Genomic DNA, 18,523 nt, shown 5'->3' on the forward strand with positions numbered 1-18,523 from the left:
AAGTCCATGAGCGAGTCCAAGCTGATGGGGTATCATGAGGATGCATAGGAGAACATGCATCTCAAAAAGAGAAATTCTAATGATTTGGGTTTGGGCCAACCATTGAGCCGATGAATGTATATATCAATAGGGAAATAGTCAAGTCAGATTGAGACTAAAACCTTGAGCGCTAGAAATATCTTAGATATCAGTATCGTCACACATACCGAAAGACATGTGATTTGACCATACCCAAAAGAGAAGCAGTGTAAAATCTTCAAAGAAGAGACGAAGACCCTTACTTATTTTATGCGTTAATTAAATTAGTCACTCGTTGTACTAATTGGATTAGTCGACACTCCTAATTGTACTATTTAAGCATTGAAATGCAATAGGTGCGACACTATACTTGGTAGAAGAATCTCTTTACATAAATTAGCTTGAAGTATCTCAAGACAAAACTAGAAAGACGTGAGTCAAAGGTGAATGAAACCGAAAACTCGCAACAAAATCAATCGAAGAAGTGATTGGAGCACCAATAAATATTTTAAAGTTTAGAATAAACGGTGTCTCACATGAATTGTTGCTTCACTTCATGAGAATAACCAATTTAGAGGAAGGTATGATTATTTGAATGACCACGAATAAGTCTTTAAATTAAGTGCTCTTTCTCTAAAATTGAAATATGAATTTGGTTTTGGTGTTCTATAATTTTACCTTTTCCAAAAAATATTCTCCCCATTTTCAAAATCATTGAAGAAAGCTTGGTACATCCACAAAGTTTTGTTCGTTAATCTTCTGGACATGCAGCTACTTCTAGAAGAAAAGTAATTTGTTATATCTCAGGAGACAATTACTTTCAAACTCAAATACTAAAGTGAACAAAATTGTTTTAAAAAAGTAACGTAAATTCATTAGATACAAATCTTTAATAGGGTTGCATGTGTTTTAATATGGTTGTGATAATTGATAACATTAATCACGTATGAAAAGAGTAACAATAAATGCAAATAAGTCAATCAGGCAAAATTAAATATATGGTTAGAAAAATGGGAACAAAGACTTGAGAAGTTGTTGACTTGATGAATCATTGGTTGTGAAGACTGAAGATGGTATATTCCAAAATATGCCTGCAGGGGCATTTCTGGAATTTTGGACTACTTCATTTATAAAAACAGCCCTTTTTCCCTTCATCTTCTTTCATCCTATTATCAACCATTTCTTCTCCACCACTCTCCACTATTTTCCACAAATTTCAGGTTCTCTCTCTTCTCTCTCTTTCGACAATAATTTTGTATCATTTGAATCTCACTTTTTTCTCTTTTCTTCTTTTTTTTTCTCTGCATTTGAGAATCTTTTCTTAATACTAACTACAAACCTTATCATTTTTAGTATACTTAACAGAAATATGTTTGATTTGGTTTGTTTAATACATTTATTCTATACGAATTTTAAATTTGAAAAAACATTGAATCGATACAAGCATCATCAAATTAGAAAAGGAAATAAACAACTTATTTCTCAAATTAAAAATAGGCAAAAGTATTGCCAGTATTCCTTTTCAATATTTGACCTATATGTTAATCTCCTAGTCATGATTACAATTAGTCGATCGATAAAAATTAATAGCCATGTTTTAGAAACTTAGGTTAATTTCATAGTCTACGAGTAAATTAAATAAATTTTTAGTTCAATTATTGCAAAAATAGAAAATCATTGAACTTTAAATATTATATACCATGTTCCATCCACTAAATTATATGTCTAAATTGATTGAAATTCTAAGTTCGTAATAGAATACCAATTCAAAATTTAGTAATTATTTTATGTTACTTTAATTAATTGAGTTACATTCAAGCCAAACATTTAATCATCTCTTAACAAATATTCTTAGAGTCAAATTTTATAAGATTAAATAGCTATGTATTAGTAATGTTAATTATTTATTTTTTTTAGGACGATTAAAGTTTGAAATTTTTGTGAATTTATTTGTTTGTTAATCTAATTATTGTTTACTAAATGAGTTTGAAGTCAGTTTGATGGGTTTGTTGATAGTATATATATGTTATTTGAAGACTTTCATTTTTCTTTTCCAATTATGAAGTCAGTTCAAAATATTTACTCGATCATAAAATACAATAAAATATGACCTTCGTGTTCTATATATATAGTTTATATATATATATATATATATATATATATATATATATATATCACAATCTTTTCATCTACTCCGTCCAAATTAAATATTAAAAACATTACAAATATCTCTCCCAAGTCCCAGTCAAATGAAGGTGGCTTAAATAAATAATATTGCTAATAATTTGTGCTAAGAAGCTCCATATATTAATGTTAAACTTTCAAAAAATATCCTACAATTTTTTAATGTAAATAACTTCAAAATAATATAAATAATAGGTTGATGCCAACTTTCCTTTGTGTGTACATTAAACTTTGATAAATATAATTAGGAGTAATAAAAAAGGTTAAATTATAAAGTCTAAACTTTCATATATATTTTTTTATATGTCTATTTATTCTTTTTAACTTTTAAATTGAAAGTCACTAAGCTTTCTTCCTCTTTTCTTCTTCTTTTTTTTCTTTTAAACAAATACAAATCTAAAGAGCTTCAAATCATACATAAAATTCGAATTTATATGTTATATGTTCATTAATTTTTTTTAAAAAAATCCAATTTGACAGTAGTTTATAGTTAATAACCCATATTGGACACCATTTAAGTTGACTAAAGTTGTAACTTAAACCTAACAAAGTGAAATTTTAGAAAATATTCTTAATATTCCCTCTTTATAACAAAACGCGAAATTATTTGCACCGTAATAGAAGAATTTTGAAAAAGGAAAAAGCACACAAACCCACAACACCAAACAACAAAAATACATCGCAATTAATTGATCACGAACGCGTGAACAAACGATTTTGTACCAAGTCTAAATGATCTTGTATCCCTGTACCCAGTCTAAACGATTTTGTTCCCTTGTACCCAGTCTAAACGATCTTATACCCTTGTACCTAATCTAAGCGATCTGTTATCCATTCTAAACAATCATGTAGCCTTGTACCCAATCTATAAACGATCTTGTTCTAAAGCTAAACGATCTATTAGTGATAGTGGTATATCTCTATCTATCTATGAAAGACAATACTGATCGTTTAGATATTTGTACGTGGTCATTTAGATCTTATACCAAGAAGAAAAAAGAAGAAGAGAGACGAAGAAGAAGAGAGATTAAGAAGAAGGAAGAAATTCTAGAACAAGAAATCAAAAAATTGTGAACAAGGAGAAGTGGAAATATGAAGAACGAAAAGTAATAATATGAAAAAATTAATAATACGAAGAGGAAAAGATCGAATAAATAGCAAAGAATAAGAAAAACAAGTGAAGTGAAGAATGATCCCCAATATTCAAAACCAACGAAGGACAAAATATAAAATTTATGAAAAAACAATGATAGCTTTATAGACTTTTAGCTTTTTGTTACAAATATTTTTTTAATTTTGTTACATTTATGTAAATTATCTTTAAAAAAATTACACTTTTTAGAGGTATAATATTAATTAATCATAAACTCTTATAAACATTGAATCACCACATGCATACACTCCCTTTTGTTTTTATTACTATTATTTATTTAAAATTTAAAAGTGGTATTTAGAGTCGGATTATTCTAAGGGTCTTTTCAAAATTATAACAAAGCGACAAAATATTTACACTATATAAAATAATTTTAAAAATGAAAAAAATCTATCGACCCACCACGAAAAATACAAAAAATGTCCTATCAACAACGCGCGTAATATATTTGATACACGCTCGCTTAGATTTGGCTATTATTTTATACACGATTGTTTAAATTTAGATAGCAAAATCTAAACGATTTATTTTTTCAATTTTATTGTTTAATTTGGTTACATAATCATTTAATTAATTAGTTAGACGTTCATTTAGATTTAATTACACAATCGTTTAGATTTGCTCGTTTAGATTTGGCTAAACGATTTTTTTCAAAGATTCTTTATACACTATTTTTAGGTTTAGTTATCCTAAGAAAGACGACATAAACAAATAAGATTTTTTTTACCCAAATCTAAATCTAAACAACGTAAAGAAAGAAAGACGATAAAAAATTGGAGAGAGGAGGAGAAATATGGAAGGCAATCCTGTAATATTTAAAAAATGACTAAATTTATACACTTTTTAGACCAACCGTAAATATTTTAGTAGTTTATTATATTTATGAAAATTTTTCTTATTATAAGAATTTTCTCAAAAATAATAAAAAAATAACAAACTATTTTCCCTTTGTAGAAAAAATCACTAAAATATAAAAATTTACTATATTTAATTTTTTTATTATTGCAAATATTTTGACTATTTTACTATTTTTTACAAATTTTTCTTTATTCCAATATTATAAATATAATAACCACCTTTGTATAATCCTAAAATGAGTTACGGTCAACGTCATTTCAAATTTGATACTGTTTTACTATTTTACATTTATGATTTTTATTATTTGCTACAGTGTTTAATATTTTTTTCTCAATTTTTCTTAAAAGAATTACACATCAAACACATGCTATAATATCCCAAATTAAAATAATCTACATTTCAAATACAAACTATCATAGTTCAAGTATAATAATATAAGAGCATGATAATCGACTTCAAACACTTCTTAAGAGTAGCAGTACCACCTTTATCAGGGTTTAATCACAGTATTAAATTTTAATAACATGTAAATATTTTGCTGAGACGTTTTCATATGTTTATTACACATTAACAAAGAGTGAAATTATATCCTAGTAAAGTCCATAAAACGAGGGGAAAAAAAAAAGACACAAACAGATAGAGATATAATATAAATAATAGAGCAGCTAACTCATTTAAAAATCATAAAATATTTAATTCACATCAATATTTTAGTTTTTTATTATTTTTTTCAAATATATCAATTAAAATCAATACCTTTTCAATAGTTTCATGAAAAAATCAATTAAAAAAATTCAATAATTATTGAAACAACCTTAAAAGAATATATATATATATATATATATATATATATATATATTTCCCATCATATAGGCTAAAAAAAAAAAAAAAAAAAAAAACAAGTGACTAACCTTTTATTTCTTCTCTTTTGCTAATTTCAGTACACAAAGAAGGAAAGAAAGCAAATCTTCCATAGCCAAAAACTTAAAGATGAGTCGACAAGTTGGAGTGCTAAACGCACTCGATCTTGCAAAAACCCAATGGTACCATTTCACTGCAATCATCATCGCTGGAATGGGTTTCTTCACCGACGCTTACGATCTCTTCTGTATCTCCATCGTCACTAAACTCCTCGGCCGAATCTATTACCATATTCCAAATTCCCCCAAACCCGGCTCCCTCCCTCCCAACATCGCTGCCGCCGTCAACGGCGTCGCCTTCTGCGGCACCCTTTCCGGCCAACTCTTCTTCGGCTGGCTCGGCGACAAGCTCGGCCGTAAAAAAGTCTACGGCATTACCCTCATTCTCATGGTCGTTTGCTCCATCGCCTCCGGCCTCTCCTTCAGCCACTCCTCAAAATCCGTAATTGCCACACTTTGTTTCTTTCGTTTCTGGCTCGGCTTTGGCATTGGCGGCGACTACCCTCTCTCCGCCACCATCATGTCCGAATACGCCAACAAAAAAACCCGCGGCGCATTCATCGCCGCTGTCTTTGCAATGCAAGGGTTTGGAATCTTAGGTGGAGGAATCGTCGCTTTAATCGTCTCTGCCGCTTTCAACAACCGCTTCCCAGCACCACCGTACATGGACAATCCCAACCGCCCCACCATACCGGAGGCCGATTATGTATGGCGAATCGTTCTAATGTTCGGCGCAATTCCGGCCGCATTAACATATTACTGGCGGATGAAAATGCCGGAGACGGCGAGATACACTGCCTTAGTTGCTCAAAACGCAAAACAAGCAGCGGCGGATATGTCGAGAGTGCTGCAAGTTGATCTCGAATTAAACGACCACGAAAAGAATTTCACGACAGAATCACATGAAATTAATCAAAACCGTTTCGGTTTATTCTCACGCGAATTCGCCAAACGCCATGGACTCCATTTATTAGGGACCACCACCACATGGTTTCTTTTAGACATAGCCTTTTACAGTCAAAACCTCTTCCAGAAAGACATTTTTACCGCCATTGAATGGCTTCCATCGGCGGCGACAATGAGCGAATTAGAAGAATGTTTCAAAATCGCAAAAGCTCAGACATTAATCGCACTATGCGGGACAGTTCCCGGTTACTGGTTCACGGTGGCGCTAATTGATTACTTGGGAAGATTTTTCATTCAATTGATGGGATTTATAATGATGACGATCTTCATGTTTGCTCTGGCGTTTCCTTACAATCATTGGAAGGAGAAGCCTCACAGAATTGGGTTTGTTGTAATGTATTCGTTGACATTTTTCTTTGCCAATTTTGGGCCGAATTCGACGACGTTTATAGTGCCGGCGGAGATATTTCCGGCTAGGTTGAGGTCGACTTGTCATGGGATATCGGCGGCGGCGGGGAAAGCAGGGGCGATAGTGGGGGCGTTTGGGTTTTTGTATGCGGCGCAGAGTAAGGATCCGAAATTGACGGATCCGGGTTACCCGACGGGGATCGGAGTAAAGAATGCTTTGATTTTGTTGGGATGTGTGAATTTTTGTGGAGCATTGTTTACTTTGTTGGTGCCGGAATCCAAAGGAAAGTCGTTGGAGGAGCTGACTGGGGAGAATGAAGACGAGAACATGAATGGAAATACAAATATAGTTAGGGATGTAAATGTTTAATTGGGGATTTTTGTACTGTATAAATAATAATGAATAGAGATTATGATGGATTGTAATATACACAAATGGGGGTGGTGTGTTAAGCTTAAATCAATCAGGTTGGTTTCGATTTTACCCGTCAACTTTGAAATGTTTGAATATTATGTACATTTCGTACAATTTATAGACAAGAGAAGGAAGCTAAGGTAAAAACAAAAAAGAAAAGAAAAGAGATAATAAAAGAAAGCACGCTCAGTGGGATTCGAACCCCCACAATCGCCTGATTAGAAGTCAGACGCCTTATCCATTAGGCCATGGGCGCTCACAGAACACAGCTTTGTGTGATTTAAAATAAATATAATTAAAATAAATATATATTTTTATTGAAGGAATTATTAGGTTTATTTTTTTCCATCTTCTAAAACTCTCAAGATAGTATTTAGTTCTTTCAAAACATAAGAATTTTGCTATGGGAACTATGTTGGGTTGATTAGATAGTTTAGATTTTTAAACTGTGGGAGGAATCAAACGTGTGATCTTCATGTACTTCCCAAATTTTACTTATACATATATCGGTCTTATGCATCAAATAATAACAATAATTTTGTAATGTTCCAAATTTCTTACTTATTTGCAAGGAAAAGTATTTTTCAAAAAAACTTGTTTTTGTTTAAATTCTTTTGATAAAACTATTTAATCTACCTTTCAAAACCTATTTTAAATAGCTTTCAAATATTTTAATTATTTTTTAAATTAATCATTAGAAAATATATTATAGACAACTAAGTTGAAATTTAGTTGATTTATTTTCAAATTCAAATTTCTTAACTATTTAAAATCTAAACTTTGGTACAAAATAATTTGATTATTGTATTTGAAATTTATAACCATTCAATCCCAAATTAAATGTCCATTTTTATCTTGTAAAAGTCCAATCATTCAAATTTATAAAAACATCTAATTCCTAATTTTATCACAACAAAAACTAAATAATTACAACTTTTTTAAAGGATAGGAAAATGAATTATCTTATTTTAATCTTCGCTATTTTACTTTATCCTTGTTTGGTGAGATTTTCAATGAACTTTAAGTTGTGAATTTTGAAGTTTACATTTATATTAATTTAAGTATGGTTTATCAAAGATAGATCCATATTTACAATATGGTCTATCAGTGATAGACTTCTATCCATTGATAGACTCTGATAGATTTTGGTATATTGGTAATTTTTAAAAAAATTTGTTCTATACTTTATTTTGAATTTAATTGTTATATATGTAACTATCCCAAATTTATATCATGAGCTTGAATTGGATTGGGCTCGAGAAATTTTATTTATCGAACTGATACAAATACATGATATTTTTCACAGTGGGCTGGATTTTGTTGTAATGATGTCATGGATTTAATAGGCAAAAAATTCCTCATTTAACAATCATCTAGTATTTTAAATAAAAATCTAAAGGTAATATAAATTAACTTGTTTTAATTACAAAGGAATATATAAACTAAAGAGAAATTGTGGTGGATAGCTTTTCTTATAATAGTATATAGTAAATAAGACACGAGGTTTTATAATTTTGTAAATATGGTAAAAAATTTTAATCCAACTTAAATTTATTATTATTTCCAAACTATCCCTTCAACAATGTATTTCTTTTCCCACTTATTAAAGAAAAATTGTATTGGGTAGTTTTTCTAAAAATAGCTGGTATATAACAAATATTTCTTCTCCCACTTTATGTTGGTTTAGTTTTGACTTTACTTTGTATATCAATATTCTGATGTACTTATATAATTATATATATTAGTTAGTTGATATACTTATTACGTGATTTTCATTTTTTAAACTTTTTGTAGTTCATTGTAATTATTGTTAAGTAAATAATAAATTTTGTATTAGGTATATTAATTGTATAAACCAGTGCATTATTGACAGTATATCATTATCAAGTATATCAATAATATATCAGTAAAGTATATTGGTGTATCAGTTAAGTGAATCATTATCAATCAAGTTTACAACTATATATCAATAGTGTATTAAGTATATCAGTAGAACTTCAAGTATATTAAATGTATTTATTAATCAATCGAGTGTATCAATAAAGAATACTAAGTGTATATGCAATACATTAAGTGCATCAAATATGTCACGTGTATCAAGTGTATCAATTCGTTGAATGTACCATTGAATAACAAGTTTATCAGCCGTCCATCAAATGTATCAAACTAATCAATGAAGCATTCAATTAAGCATATCAAACTAATTAAGTGTATCAGTGAAACACAGCATCAAGGCAAATTTGTAATTTTCCATTTTCAAATCTAGGTTGGATATGGGTTTTGAAATTTTTGCAAAACCAATTGAGTGTTATATGCCTACTTTATTAAAATTATTATATGATAAATGTGCAAGAAGCTCTAAAAATTATAGTTAGTGTATTTTAAATACATCGACAAGTTAAGTTATCATACAGTATTAAACAATAAATATATAAACATTGTAAATACTCGTGTATCAGACAATAATCAATAAATACTTAAAGTAACATTTTAAGTGCATTGACAACATATAGAAGTATCTAACAATTTTATATAACAAAAATCCACATTGTTTCAAACGCATCAACAATATCTTACAACTTACAACGATCAACATTCAATAAATAATTTATTTTGGAGTAAAAGTACACGTGTTACATTTCAAGGGTATCAGCAGCTGTATCTAGTGTTCATATCAAGTGTATCAATGTTACAAGAAGAATCAAGTGTAACAAAGATTATTAGATGTATCAAGGTGTTTTAGGTGTATCAAAGAATTAAGCGTATTAAAAAGTATCATATACATCAAATGTATTCAAGAAGTATCAAGTGTATCAAGGGGCATTATGTGTATTAGGGTCTATTAAATGTATATTAGTAACGAGAACATTTATGACATTTTACATCTAGGTTGGGTTTTAGTTTTGTCATTTTTATAAATAATAAATGCGGGTTCTATGGGCTTAATTATTATAACTTGTTTTTTTTTTTTTTTTTTTTTTTGTAATTTTCCCTAAACTAAGTCAATAATCTAAATGATATAAATTAATTTGTTATAAATCCCTAAATCCCTCGAGCTTTTGAAATTCCGATAGCTTTTAATATTTTGACAATATTGCAACAACTTATCATATTTGGACATCTCCACGAATTTTGTAAGGTGTCAACAATATACCCACAGCTAAAAAGCATAGATACTTTAGTTTGGTTAGCCTTTCTTTATTCGACACATGTCAGACACTTGAACACACTCCGACACTTGTTGAGATGAGTGCAACTCATTTAAATTGAATTGCATAGAAGACTTGTTAATCTAAGTTTTTAAACATATAAATGCATCAACTCATTTAAATTGAATTTTCTTTAAAGGCGAAAATGATATATAATTTTAAAAATGCACATTTTTAATAAACGTGTTTTTGTTATGTCGTTCTTAGATTTATGAAATATGGTGTGTCGCAATATCATAATCTTATCTCGTAACCGTATTCATGCTTGTTAGATCGACAGCAAAATAAATCGAAAATAAGTCAAAGATAGGTAGTGAATTTTGATTTTCATCCTTCTGTTAAATAAAATATATATATATATTTTTAATACGAAGAGCTTTCTAAAATCATTGACCAAGGTCTTTTTTAGAAAAAATATTATAACCTTCGAATAATTGATAATTTATCAATCCAATTATTTCAAACTTAACTATTTTTCTTACAAAAATTTATAGACTTTTTAAAAATGTTTTTGATCCTTTAAAATAAAATACATCTGAAGATTTAATGTTCAGTAAGTAATTCACAAAAATATTTTGATGTGCACAAGCAATTTCTTTTCCTAACCCACACTGAAACCTATACATATATTAGCATCAGTTCAATGCAACGAATCTACTCAAAGCAATCGCCTATGATAGAATATTTCGACGTCACAAAATGCGTACAACTAATAATATTTCTATAAATTACATTCCAAATGACACTTTGTCACCATAGGTCCTCCCAAAGTTAGCTTTATTAGTTTTTTCCCTAACACAACTAAAGTAACGTTTATCAAACCGTAGTGAAAATTAATATATTCATTATGAAATTTCATTGTTCAGTCAAGTGGCGTTGAGTGGCTTTCGCCCCTCCTACTTTTGCACAAAAGGAAGGAGAAATTAAGATTTCGGGTTATCGCTTCAAACCTACTATTTAGAGGAAAGTCTAGCCGAAAACGAAAGCATACACTTTCAAATGCTGAGAAAGGTGCCCATAATACGATAAGGGTCCTTCCCTCCTTTCTCCAACGCTAGTCTAAACATTGATTTTTGTTTTTTAGTATGCTGGCTGTCCCCAAACCCACTCCAAAATTATAAATGAGACCGAGAGAAAGAAAGAGAGAAAAAAAAAAGACTTGATCTTTTGTGATCTTTGAAAATTACAAACGTAATTGAGTTTTTTTTAATTGCGTACCTAAATTATAAAGTTTATAAAGTTTACTGTTGTTAACTTTACCTCTGAGCCTTGAATGTCAAAAAAACATCGATATTGATAGTGATAGAACACAATTGTTATCCATATTCGGATAAAGCACCTTTTAACTCATCAATCGGGTTGCATTATTTCATAACAAATTTGGATGTGGATCTCATGTGTCGGTATAGTTGCATACAAGTAAACAACTCCAAAAGTAATCAAACAAGACTCACTTTTTTTTTTATTTTCGTTGATTTATAATGTTTCCACTAAGGTAAACTTGACCTAAATGCTATTGAAACATATCTCATTCCTCAGTGACAGTGACTAAAATCTGGTCCTAAAGCAGCCAACACAAATTTGAATGATATATGCTTCAATAGCATGTCCATGGTCCAGAAACTTGAGAACTCAAAGAAATCAAATTACAAGGCTAGCTGCAAATATTTTGACAAAGTTGAAAAAAAAAAATAAGTTTTGTACACTTATGCATTTTGAGTAAATTTGTTTATATGTACAGATAGCTGGAAGAAAGGTATCTAAACTCAGTCCCTTAGATATTGAAATGTGTATTAAACATGTGTACAAACACGCAAGCCAACAGTTATTGAGGTAGAACCATTGTCACACCATTATCTTTCTGTAGCTCCTGCATAAATTTGAAAGAAAACGTTCATCACAAGTTAGAAAAGTTGAAATCCAAGAGTAAAATCAGATTTCAGAATCAAGCATGAGAGCACATGATCAAAATGCAGCTCATGGATTGCCGGATTGGCTCTTGTTGCGATTTCAATCATATGTGATTGGCGTTAAATTATTCTAAGCTTTTACATTATTCTAAACTTGTGTAAAACCACTGAAGTAATCGAAAACTCACTATCGTTAATCGGGCTCTCATCTATCAGTATGTTCTTCAGATGACTGTGGCAGCTCTTTTGATGAGGAACAAAACTGTGGAACAGAAAAGGAAGTTCTACTGGTGGATGGTTTCTTAGATGATGAAGATTCAGCAGTAGAGCATAAATCATCATCAAATTTTGAGGTCCCAGCTTCATTTTGTACGTTGTTGCGAATATTATACTGAAATTCTCCTTTCTCTTCCTTGGCTTTAGACCGTTTCCTACTCAATGGATTATTACTGACCTTTGAATTATGGATTGTTGGTACCTTCTGGTCATTAGAAGAATTAGTAGCACATGTTTTTGCTGCTGCAGCAACATTTGTAGTACCTACAGATTGAATCCTATCTGCATTATCCATAACAACTTCATTTGTACCATTTGAGTTTGCCCCAGCAGCCGCTTCAATTTCCCGCATTTTGATTATGGCTTCTGTCAATCGATTAGCAGCCAAATCTAACTCAACTATCGGTGTCGGATAGTTCAAACCTAACTCAACTCCTGAAGCTTGTAGGACAGTCTGAGGTGCATCCCAAGGGTGATGAATCCATTCAGTTGGCATTCGTGCCAGCTCAGGCAGCCAATGCCTAATATATTCTCCATCTGGATCATACTTGGATCCTTGAATCTGAATTCAAAAATTTAGAATTAGCATGATGTGATAAAGTAGAGACCCTAATGTTATCTGATTAACTGGCGGTCAAGTTGACTTTGTCATCCTTCAAACAGCAATACATCAACAACAATCGAGACTAAACTTGATAATTCATTATCAACGAGGCATCATAATAGAGTTTTTTCTGAAGTTATTGTAATATGCCAGTCAAAAAGCTTCTTGTTCATTGTCATTATTAATAAAAAAATTGATCTATATCATCAGTACAACGTAAAAGAAGTACAGGAGTATGAGGAAACAAAGCACAAGATGACTCTACTAGCAGCCTAGTAAAACAGTTCAACAAACTCCTACCAACTTCATTATTAAACAACTTTAGGAACGTTTTTCTCCAAAACTTGAGATAGATGCCTGCCAACTGTACCATGTCATTCAGTTATCATAACAAAATATAATAACAATTAATGAGGTCATACTATGGAATGATCACACAAAGCTGTACACCGTGGCATGCGAAGCAATATCTTAAGTACTGGAAATTAGACATGTTATTTTATATGTTGTTAAATAGCAGATAAACGTATTTGTACGTTCATAAAACTAAAGTCACTATGACTTCTTATCCTACGGATTTTTAACCAATGGATTAAGTACGTGGAAAAGACAAGTTATTAAGATAAAAAAAATTGTAATCCAAGTTTGCATATAAGGATGGATTTCAAACATATCTCTTGTTCTATTTTTCTCTATCAAGTATATACCACACACTTCCAACACTAACTGCAGTTCAACAACGGCAAAGCTGACAATTAGAATTTAATCTTGTAGACATTTAAGTTCATAAATGTACGTTTGAACAGTGTAGTCAACTATCAGTGCTTTTAAACTTAAAGAAACTAATCATACCTGTGGATCGTCCAATCTCTCAAGCTCATGGCCGTCAGGCAAACTCCCAGAAATATATTGCCAACCAAGGATATCACTTTCTAAATCTGCATCTAAAAGAGTGTCCCAAAAATACTTCATTCCCCATTTCCAGGGAAGAAGCAAAACTTTAACTGCAAAGCAAGAAACAATCACTCTAATTCTGTTGTGTATCCATCCTGTTGCCCAAAGCTCTCTCATTCCTGCATCAACCAATGGGTAACCAGTTCGACCCAGCCGCCAAGCCTTAAAGTTATCCTGGCTAGCATGCCAAGGAAAGAACTTCAGACTGCTTAGCAATGATCTCTCATGGGTGAATGGAAAGTTGAAACATATATAACGAGAATACTCTCTGAGCCCTATAGCCCTGAGAAACAGTTCTGCGCTTTGTTCCCCTGAAGCATTTCCCTCTCTTGCCCACAATATCTGTTTCAATCTCACTTTTTGGAAAACCTTACCAACGCTTACTTCCCCAAAATGTAGGTACGGGGACAGTAGGGATGTGGAGGTACCACCAAGATGTTGCCTATTTTTTGCATATTCTAGCAGATGATTTTCTACAAATTCCGCCAAAGCCTTATCAGCGTTGCTCCAGCCTGGAGACCAAGCTCTAGCTAGTAATGCATTGCTAGATTTTTCTGATTCATTTTCAAGACCTAGTTCCTCAATAGAACAACTTCCCACCATTCCTGTCAAGATTAAAACAGGAGAGAAGCTCTTAAGACAATGCTCTACACAGTTCTAATAAATTCATAGTAAGTTTCTTTGCAGTTGCATGTGTATCTACAGAACAAGTATTTCAAAACCTAAGAATAGGGAAATACAACATTGGCATTCTGGTTATTCTAAAATTTTGTAAGAATAGCAAGGTAGTATCTCACTACTTACTATCTATCTTCCAGAAGTATTACAAATATCAATCATAGAAGTACCAGAGGATGTATCAAGTATCATCAAGGAGGAATTATTCAACATTTATTACATGTAGGTAATGTCAGAAACGTACCTGCAGCCTGCTGTAGTTTCCATGGAGGGAGAGTTGAAACCAACTCCTTTTGCAAAAGATGACATTTATCCCAATATTCTTTGAAGGTCGTAAAAGCATTCCCATTTTCATCATATACGTCCCATGGCTCATATAAAAGATCTGCATTGTAGCTCTGCACAGAAATTTCGAGTTCAACTAGTTTTTCTTTAATATTGTGGTCTCGGACAAGTGAAATGGGATCTGAGATGAAAGGTTAAGTTAACCATTAGTAGAATGATCTTAATATACCCCTAAATTGACACAGGACTTTCTTAAACACAGAGGCAAGAAGAATTCCTTTTAAACTATTTATTTTCACTATAAAAAGGAGAATAAGTTAAAGCTATCTATAATTCTAGATCCCGTCCCAAAATGTGATTGCTTGAGAATAAAATTTCCTCTTCCCATGGAGGAATTCATAAAATGAGATGATTAAGTTCTTACAAGGGTTCCTCTCCACCAGTTAAGTGAAGGTAATTAAGTATCATGGTTTGTGTATTTTATGCAATATCTACCTTGAATTGATGGTGATTTATATTGTGCCCAACATTGACGGCATCCCTACAAAACAAAGTATCAGCTTTCACATTTTTTTGTTTGATGTGGAAAAGAAGTAATAGATCACAAATTGTGCGGTTGTATTTAATATACCGTCCTCTTTCTTCTTTGTTTAATTTGTATCATCCAAAATTTCTAAGATTATCTATGAATTCCTTCTGTCCTAATTTAAATGCATGTGATTCCCAATCTTCTTCCTGATTAATTTCCATATTCTAACATGTTAAGAAGCGTGCTGACTTAATGACAAACTTATAATTAGGTGATATAAGTATTTTGAGAAATCTCTTTCCTCCAATTTATCCCCATCTTCCAACTGGTTAGTAATAAAGTTATCTATCCACACAAGTTTGGTAAGGTTTGCCACTAGGAATTTAAAGAACTTCTTTGTCGTGAAAAAGCAAAAAATCTTGTTCACCCGCATAAAGTAAGATGCACAAGAAATCCCAAAGTAGTATGATGACCCACTACAAAACTACAATTTAATCAGCTGGAACTCTTATCTAGGAAAAAGAACATTGATCATAGATTACAACGTAATGACAATTCCACTACACGGAGTTCCTCAGGACTATGTGATACATATAATGCAATCATTAAAGTGTATCAGCATAGTTATATTTGGAAAGACCATCAAAATCCAATCAAAAGAATGAAACTAGAAAGGAAACAAACGTACCGTAGAGACAGTTAAATGCTACTTTTGTTGCCCCAGTAGCATTGATACACTCCAGAAGAGAGAAAATAGTACTCTGAGTTTTCATCAGCACTAGGTCAGCACCAAGTGATTTAAGAGACTGTTTCAAATGGGCAAGGGATTGCTTCAACCACCACCTCGATACCCGACCAGGATAGAATTGTCCCTCTTCTTTAGGACACCATATGTACACAGGATATACAAAACCATTCCTAGCAGCAGCAGCTAAAGCAGGGTTGTCCTCAATCCTGAGGTCTCTACGAAACCATACTATGGTCTTGTTACAACCCATATTTGGGGATTCAGAGCTTCCACCATCCATTTCAGTGACAAAAAGGTTAAAGCCTTCTCAACACCTCAGAAATCAAAATCTATGAGAGGAACCACAATGATTCCATGGTCCCCCAATTGCTGTCAATCAAATTCATAACAACTCGATCAGAGATTAATCAAATCATATCACAAATCAGAAACACCACAAAACAAGCAAGCAATCCGACATGTGTTTTTAACAAAATCGGTTAGAAAGTACTCTTCACAGAATGATATAGAAAAGAAGGCCATCACTACCCCAAATGATCAAGTTGACCGGTCTCAAATTAGGACACAACCCCAACGCCATCTCAACAGCTTAAAAACAATCATCAGCACAATTTACAATCACAGATTCACAAGCCGATGGAAAGAGGAACAGAGGGGGTAAAATGTACAAGAACTGTTGAAGTATGAACGAAGAAGCTTCAAGAGTATAACTGAAGATCTGAGACAAACTTATGAGTCTTCACAACAACCGTCATAAAAGAATATCATTCATTCACTGAAACCAGGAAATATCAACAAAAAATCAATACAAAAGCTAAAATCTATCGAGTGTTCTAGCAAAACTATAACTTTTTCAGTACGATATCAGAAACCCACTTAGCGCTACCTACCAGAAAACAAAAAAGGGGGTATTGAAATGTCAAAGTCCTCGTTTTACTTGAGCCAGAAAAACAATCAATAATTATAAAAGATAAACAAGAACAGGAAACAGATAAATGATCTCCAAAAATACCCACTTTGGATCTATTCGCCTAATTTACATAAACAGGAAGGGGGAGAGTAATTAAGTCAATCACTGAATATCTTTCACGCGAGTTACTTGAAGGATCCAATTTGCTGAAAGCTCACATGGTCGCTGACAATGACGGTGTTAGGAAGCATTTCTTGTCTTGTCCGTATTGATTGTGAGCCCACTGGCAAAGAGATAAGGCTTTGCCTAAACATGTGCCCTCCACATGAGTCCAAAATGGACTTACCCCATTAGTTTTTTGGGTAAACCTACACTGATTGAATCTTTGAATTTATACCTATTTCGGAAAAAAACTTGGCAGCTGAGCATTTCCAATTTTCAACAGTTCATCCAATTAGAAGAAATGGGAATATTGAATCATATAACAAACAGTAAAAACCTTGCAAAGTTCGAGCAAGAGAGTGTAGTTTATCAAATTTCCCCAAACCTGTTCTGAAATTTCTTGATTTGAGATGATTCAAAGAGATAACAAATCAACCAATTTGGGAACTCCCACGTGGAGAAGAACAAGAGTGGGGTGTGGTGGTGTCGGTTGATTAAGTTTAAAAGACTCTGATCTGATTCAGAGCTGAAATAAGAATCTTTAAACTTACACGTACCGATTCGAACAACACTTTCGCCAAGCACTCATTTCAAACTATAAGTAAGATTTACAAGCAAATAACACTAGTTTATAATTAACGATTCAAAGTTGGAGTCTTTTTAACATTAGAGCACAAAGATTTCACCAAAAGGCAGTAGCAATAGATTAGTCTAGCAAAAGTTTTTCCAGACTCCAACTGGTGAAAGAACTTCATCCCCACGTTGATCGAAGAGAATTCAATGAGGTTGCCCGTACTCCAGTTACAAACTCAATCCCTTCCCAAATTGCAACGCACGCCTGTAGATTAAAATCAAATTGATAGATCAATAATAACTTTCTAGTTGAATTTGAATGAAAAGTTTTGGCTATTTCGGGTAAGAAGTTAGAATAGTGGACTTCAGTTTCTACTCCTTGGGCCAAACATCCCAAGCTTTTCATTCAAGTTCAACCAATGGAGGAGGGAAGAAAACAACAATGCAAAGATGGAAACACAAAACCTCCAAATCGAGGTGCTCGAAAATCATCATAAATCAATCATCGACCAAAAGCTTAATCTAATTGGTGGATACGAACTTAATTATACATCTTCTAAATTTCTTTTGGTTTTCTATTTTTTTTTAAATGGTAGTTTTTCTTTTCTTTTTTCTTTTTTCGTCTCTTTTTTTCTCGTTCTTTTGCAATTCTCTACCTCTACAACCCAATTTTCTCTTCTTAAAAAGGCCTAACTTTTTTAATATCAATTGTTACGGAATTTTATCGAAACTAAAACAAAAATCGACAAAGTATTTATACCAGATACAACAATTTTGGAAACGAAAAAAAGCTCACAAATCTACAATAATCACTCGCGTACGT

The 18,523-nt window shown here is 32.1% G+C and overlaps 2 protein-coding genes across 6 annotated transcripts; one reads left to right on the forward strand and one right to left on the reverse strand.

The window, feature by feature from the left end:
- The first annotated feature begins 1,180 nt into the window (after positions 1-1,180).
- On the forward strand, positions 1,181-6,931 carry LOC103499418 (low affinity inorganic phosphate transporter 1-like). The gene is made up of 2 exons (XM_051085412.1): positions 1,181-1,238; positions 5,155-6,931. The coding sequence occupies exon 2, from the start codon at positions 5,204-5,206 to the stop codon at positions 6,815-6,817; it is 1,614 nt and encodes a 537-aa protein (XP_050941369.1). The 5' UTR covers positions 1,181-1,238; positions 5,155-5,203; the 3' UTR covers positions 6,818-6,931.
- A 4,576-nt stretch (positions 6,932-11,507) lies between these two features.
- Positions 11,508-18,202, reverse strand: LOC103499419 (cryptochrome-1). 5 transcript variants are annotated; one of them, XM_051085410.1, is made up of 7 exons: positions 17,465-18,202; positions 17,184-17,362; positions 15,996-16,424; positions 14,738-14,959; positions 13,714-14,420; positions 12,170-12,819; positions 11,508-11,941 (listed from the first exon to the last, which is right to left on the reverse strand). In XM_051085410.1, the coding sequence occupies exons 3-6, from the start codon at positions 16,333-16,335 to the stop codon at positions 12,187-12,189; spliced, it is 1,902 nt and encodes a 633-aa protein (XP_050941367.1). In that variant the 5' UTR covers positions 16,336-16,424; positions 17,184-17,362; positions 17,465-18,202; the 3' UTR covers positions 11,508-11,941; positions 12,170-12,186. The 5 variants fall into 5 exon arrangements, with proteins under 5 accessions (XP_050941367.1, XP_008460641.2, XP_008460643.2 ...); XM_008462419.3 differs by lacking the exons at positions 17,184-17,362; positions 17,465-18,202 and adding exons at positions 16,584-16,830; positions 16,946-17,092; XM_008462421.2 differs by lacking the exon at positions 17,465-18,202 and having other exon boundaries at positions 17,072-17,229.
- Between the last annotated feature and the right edge of the window lie 321 nt (positions 18,203-18,523).

Source organism: Cucumis melo, chromosome 5 (genome assembly GCF_025177605.1).
Source record: "Cucumis melo cultivar AY chromosome 5, USDA_Cmelo_AY_1.0, whole genome shotgun sequence".
NCBI classification, from domain to species: domain Eukaryota; kingdom Viridiplantae; phylum Streptophyta; class Magnoliopsida; order Cucurbitales; family Cucurbitaceae; genus Cucumis; species Cucumis melo.

Excerpts from the sequence above, each read along its gene's own strand:
- LOC103499418 (XM_051085412.1), top strand. The coding sequence starts at position 5,204 with ATGAGTCGACAAGTTGGAGTGCTAAACGCACTCGATCTTGCAAAAACC.
- LOC103499419 (XM_051085410.1), bottom strand. The coding sequence starts at position 16,335 with ATGGATGGTGGAAGCTCTGAATCCCCAAATATGGGTTGTAACAAGACC. Across the intron at positions 14,960-15,995 it reads AGCATTTAACTGTCTCTACG|ATCCCATTTCACTTGTCCGA; the intron begins GTACGTTTGTTT and ends CTTTCATCTCAG. Across the intron at positions 14,421-14,737 it reads GAAACTACAGCAGGCTGCAG|GAATGGTGGGAAGTTGTTCT; the intron begins GTACGTTTCTGA and ends TAATCTTGACAG.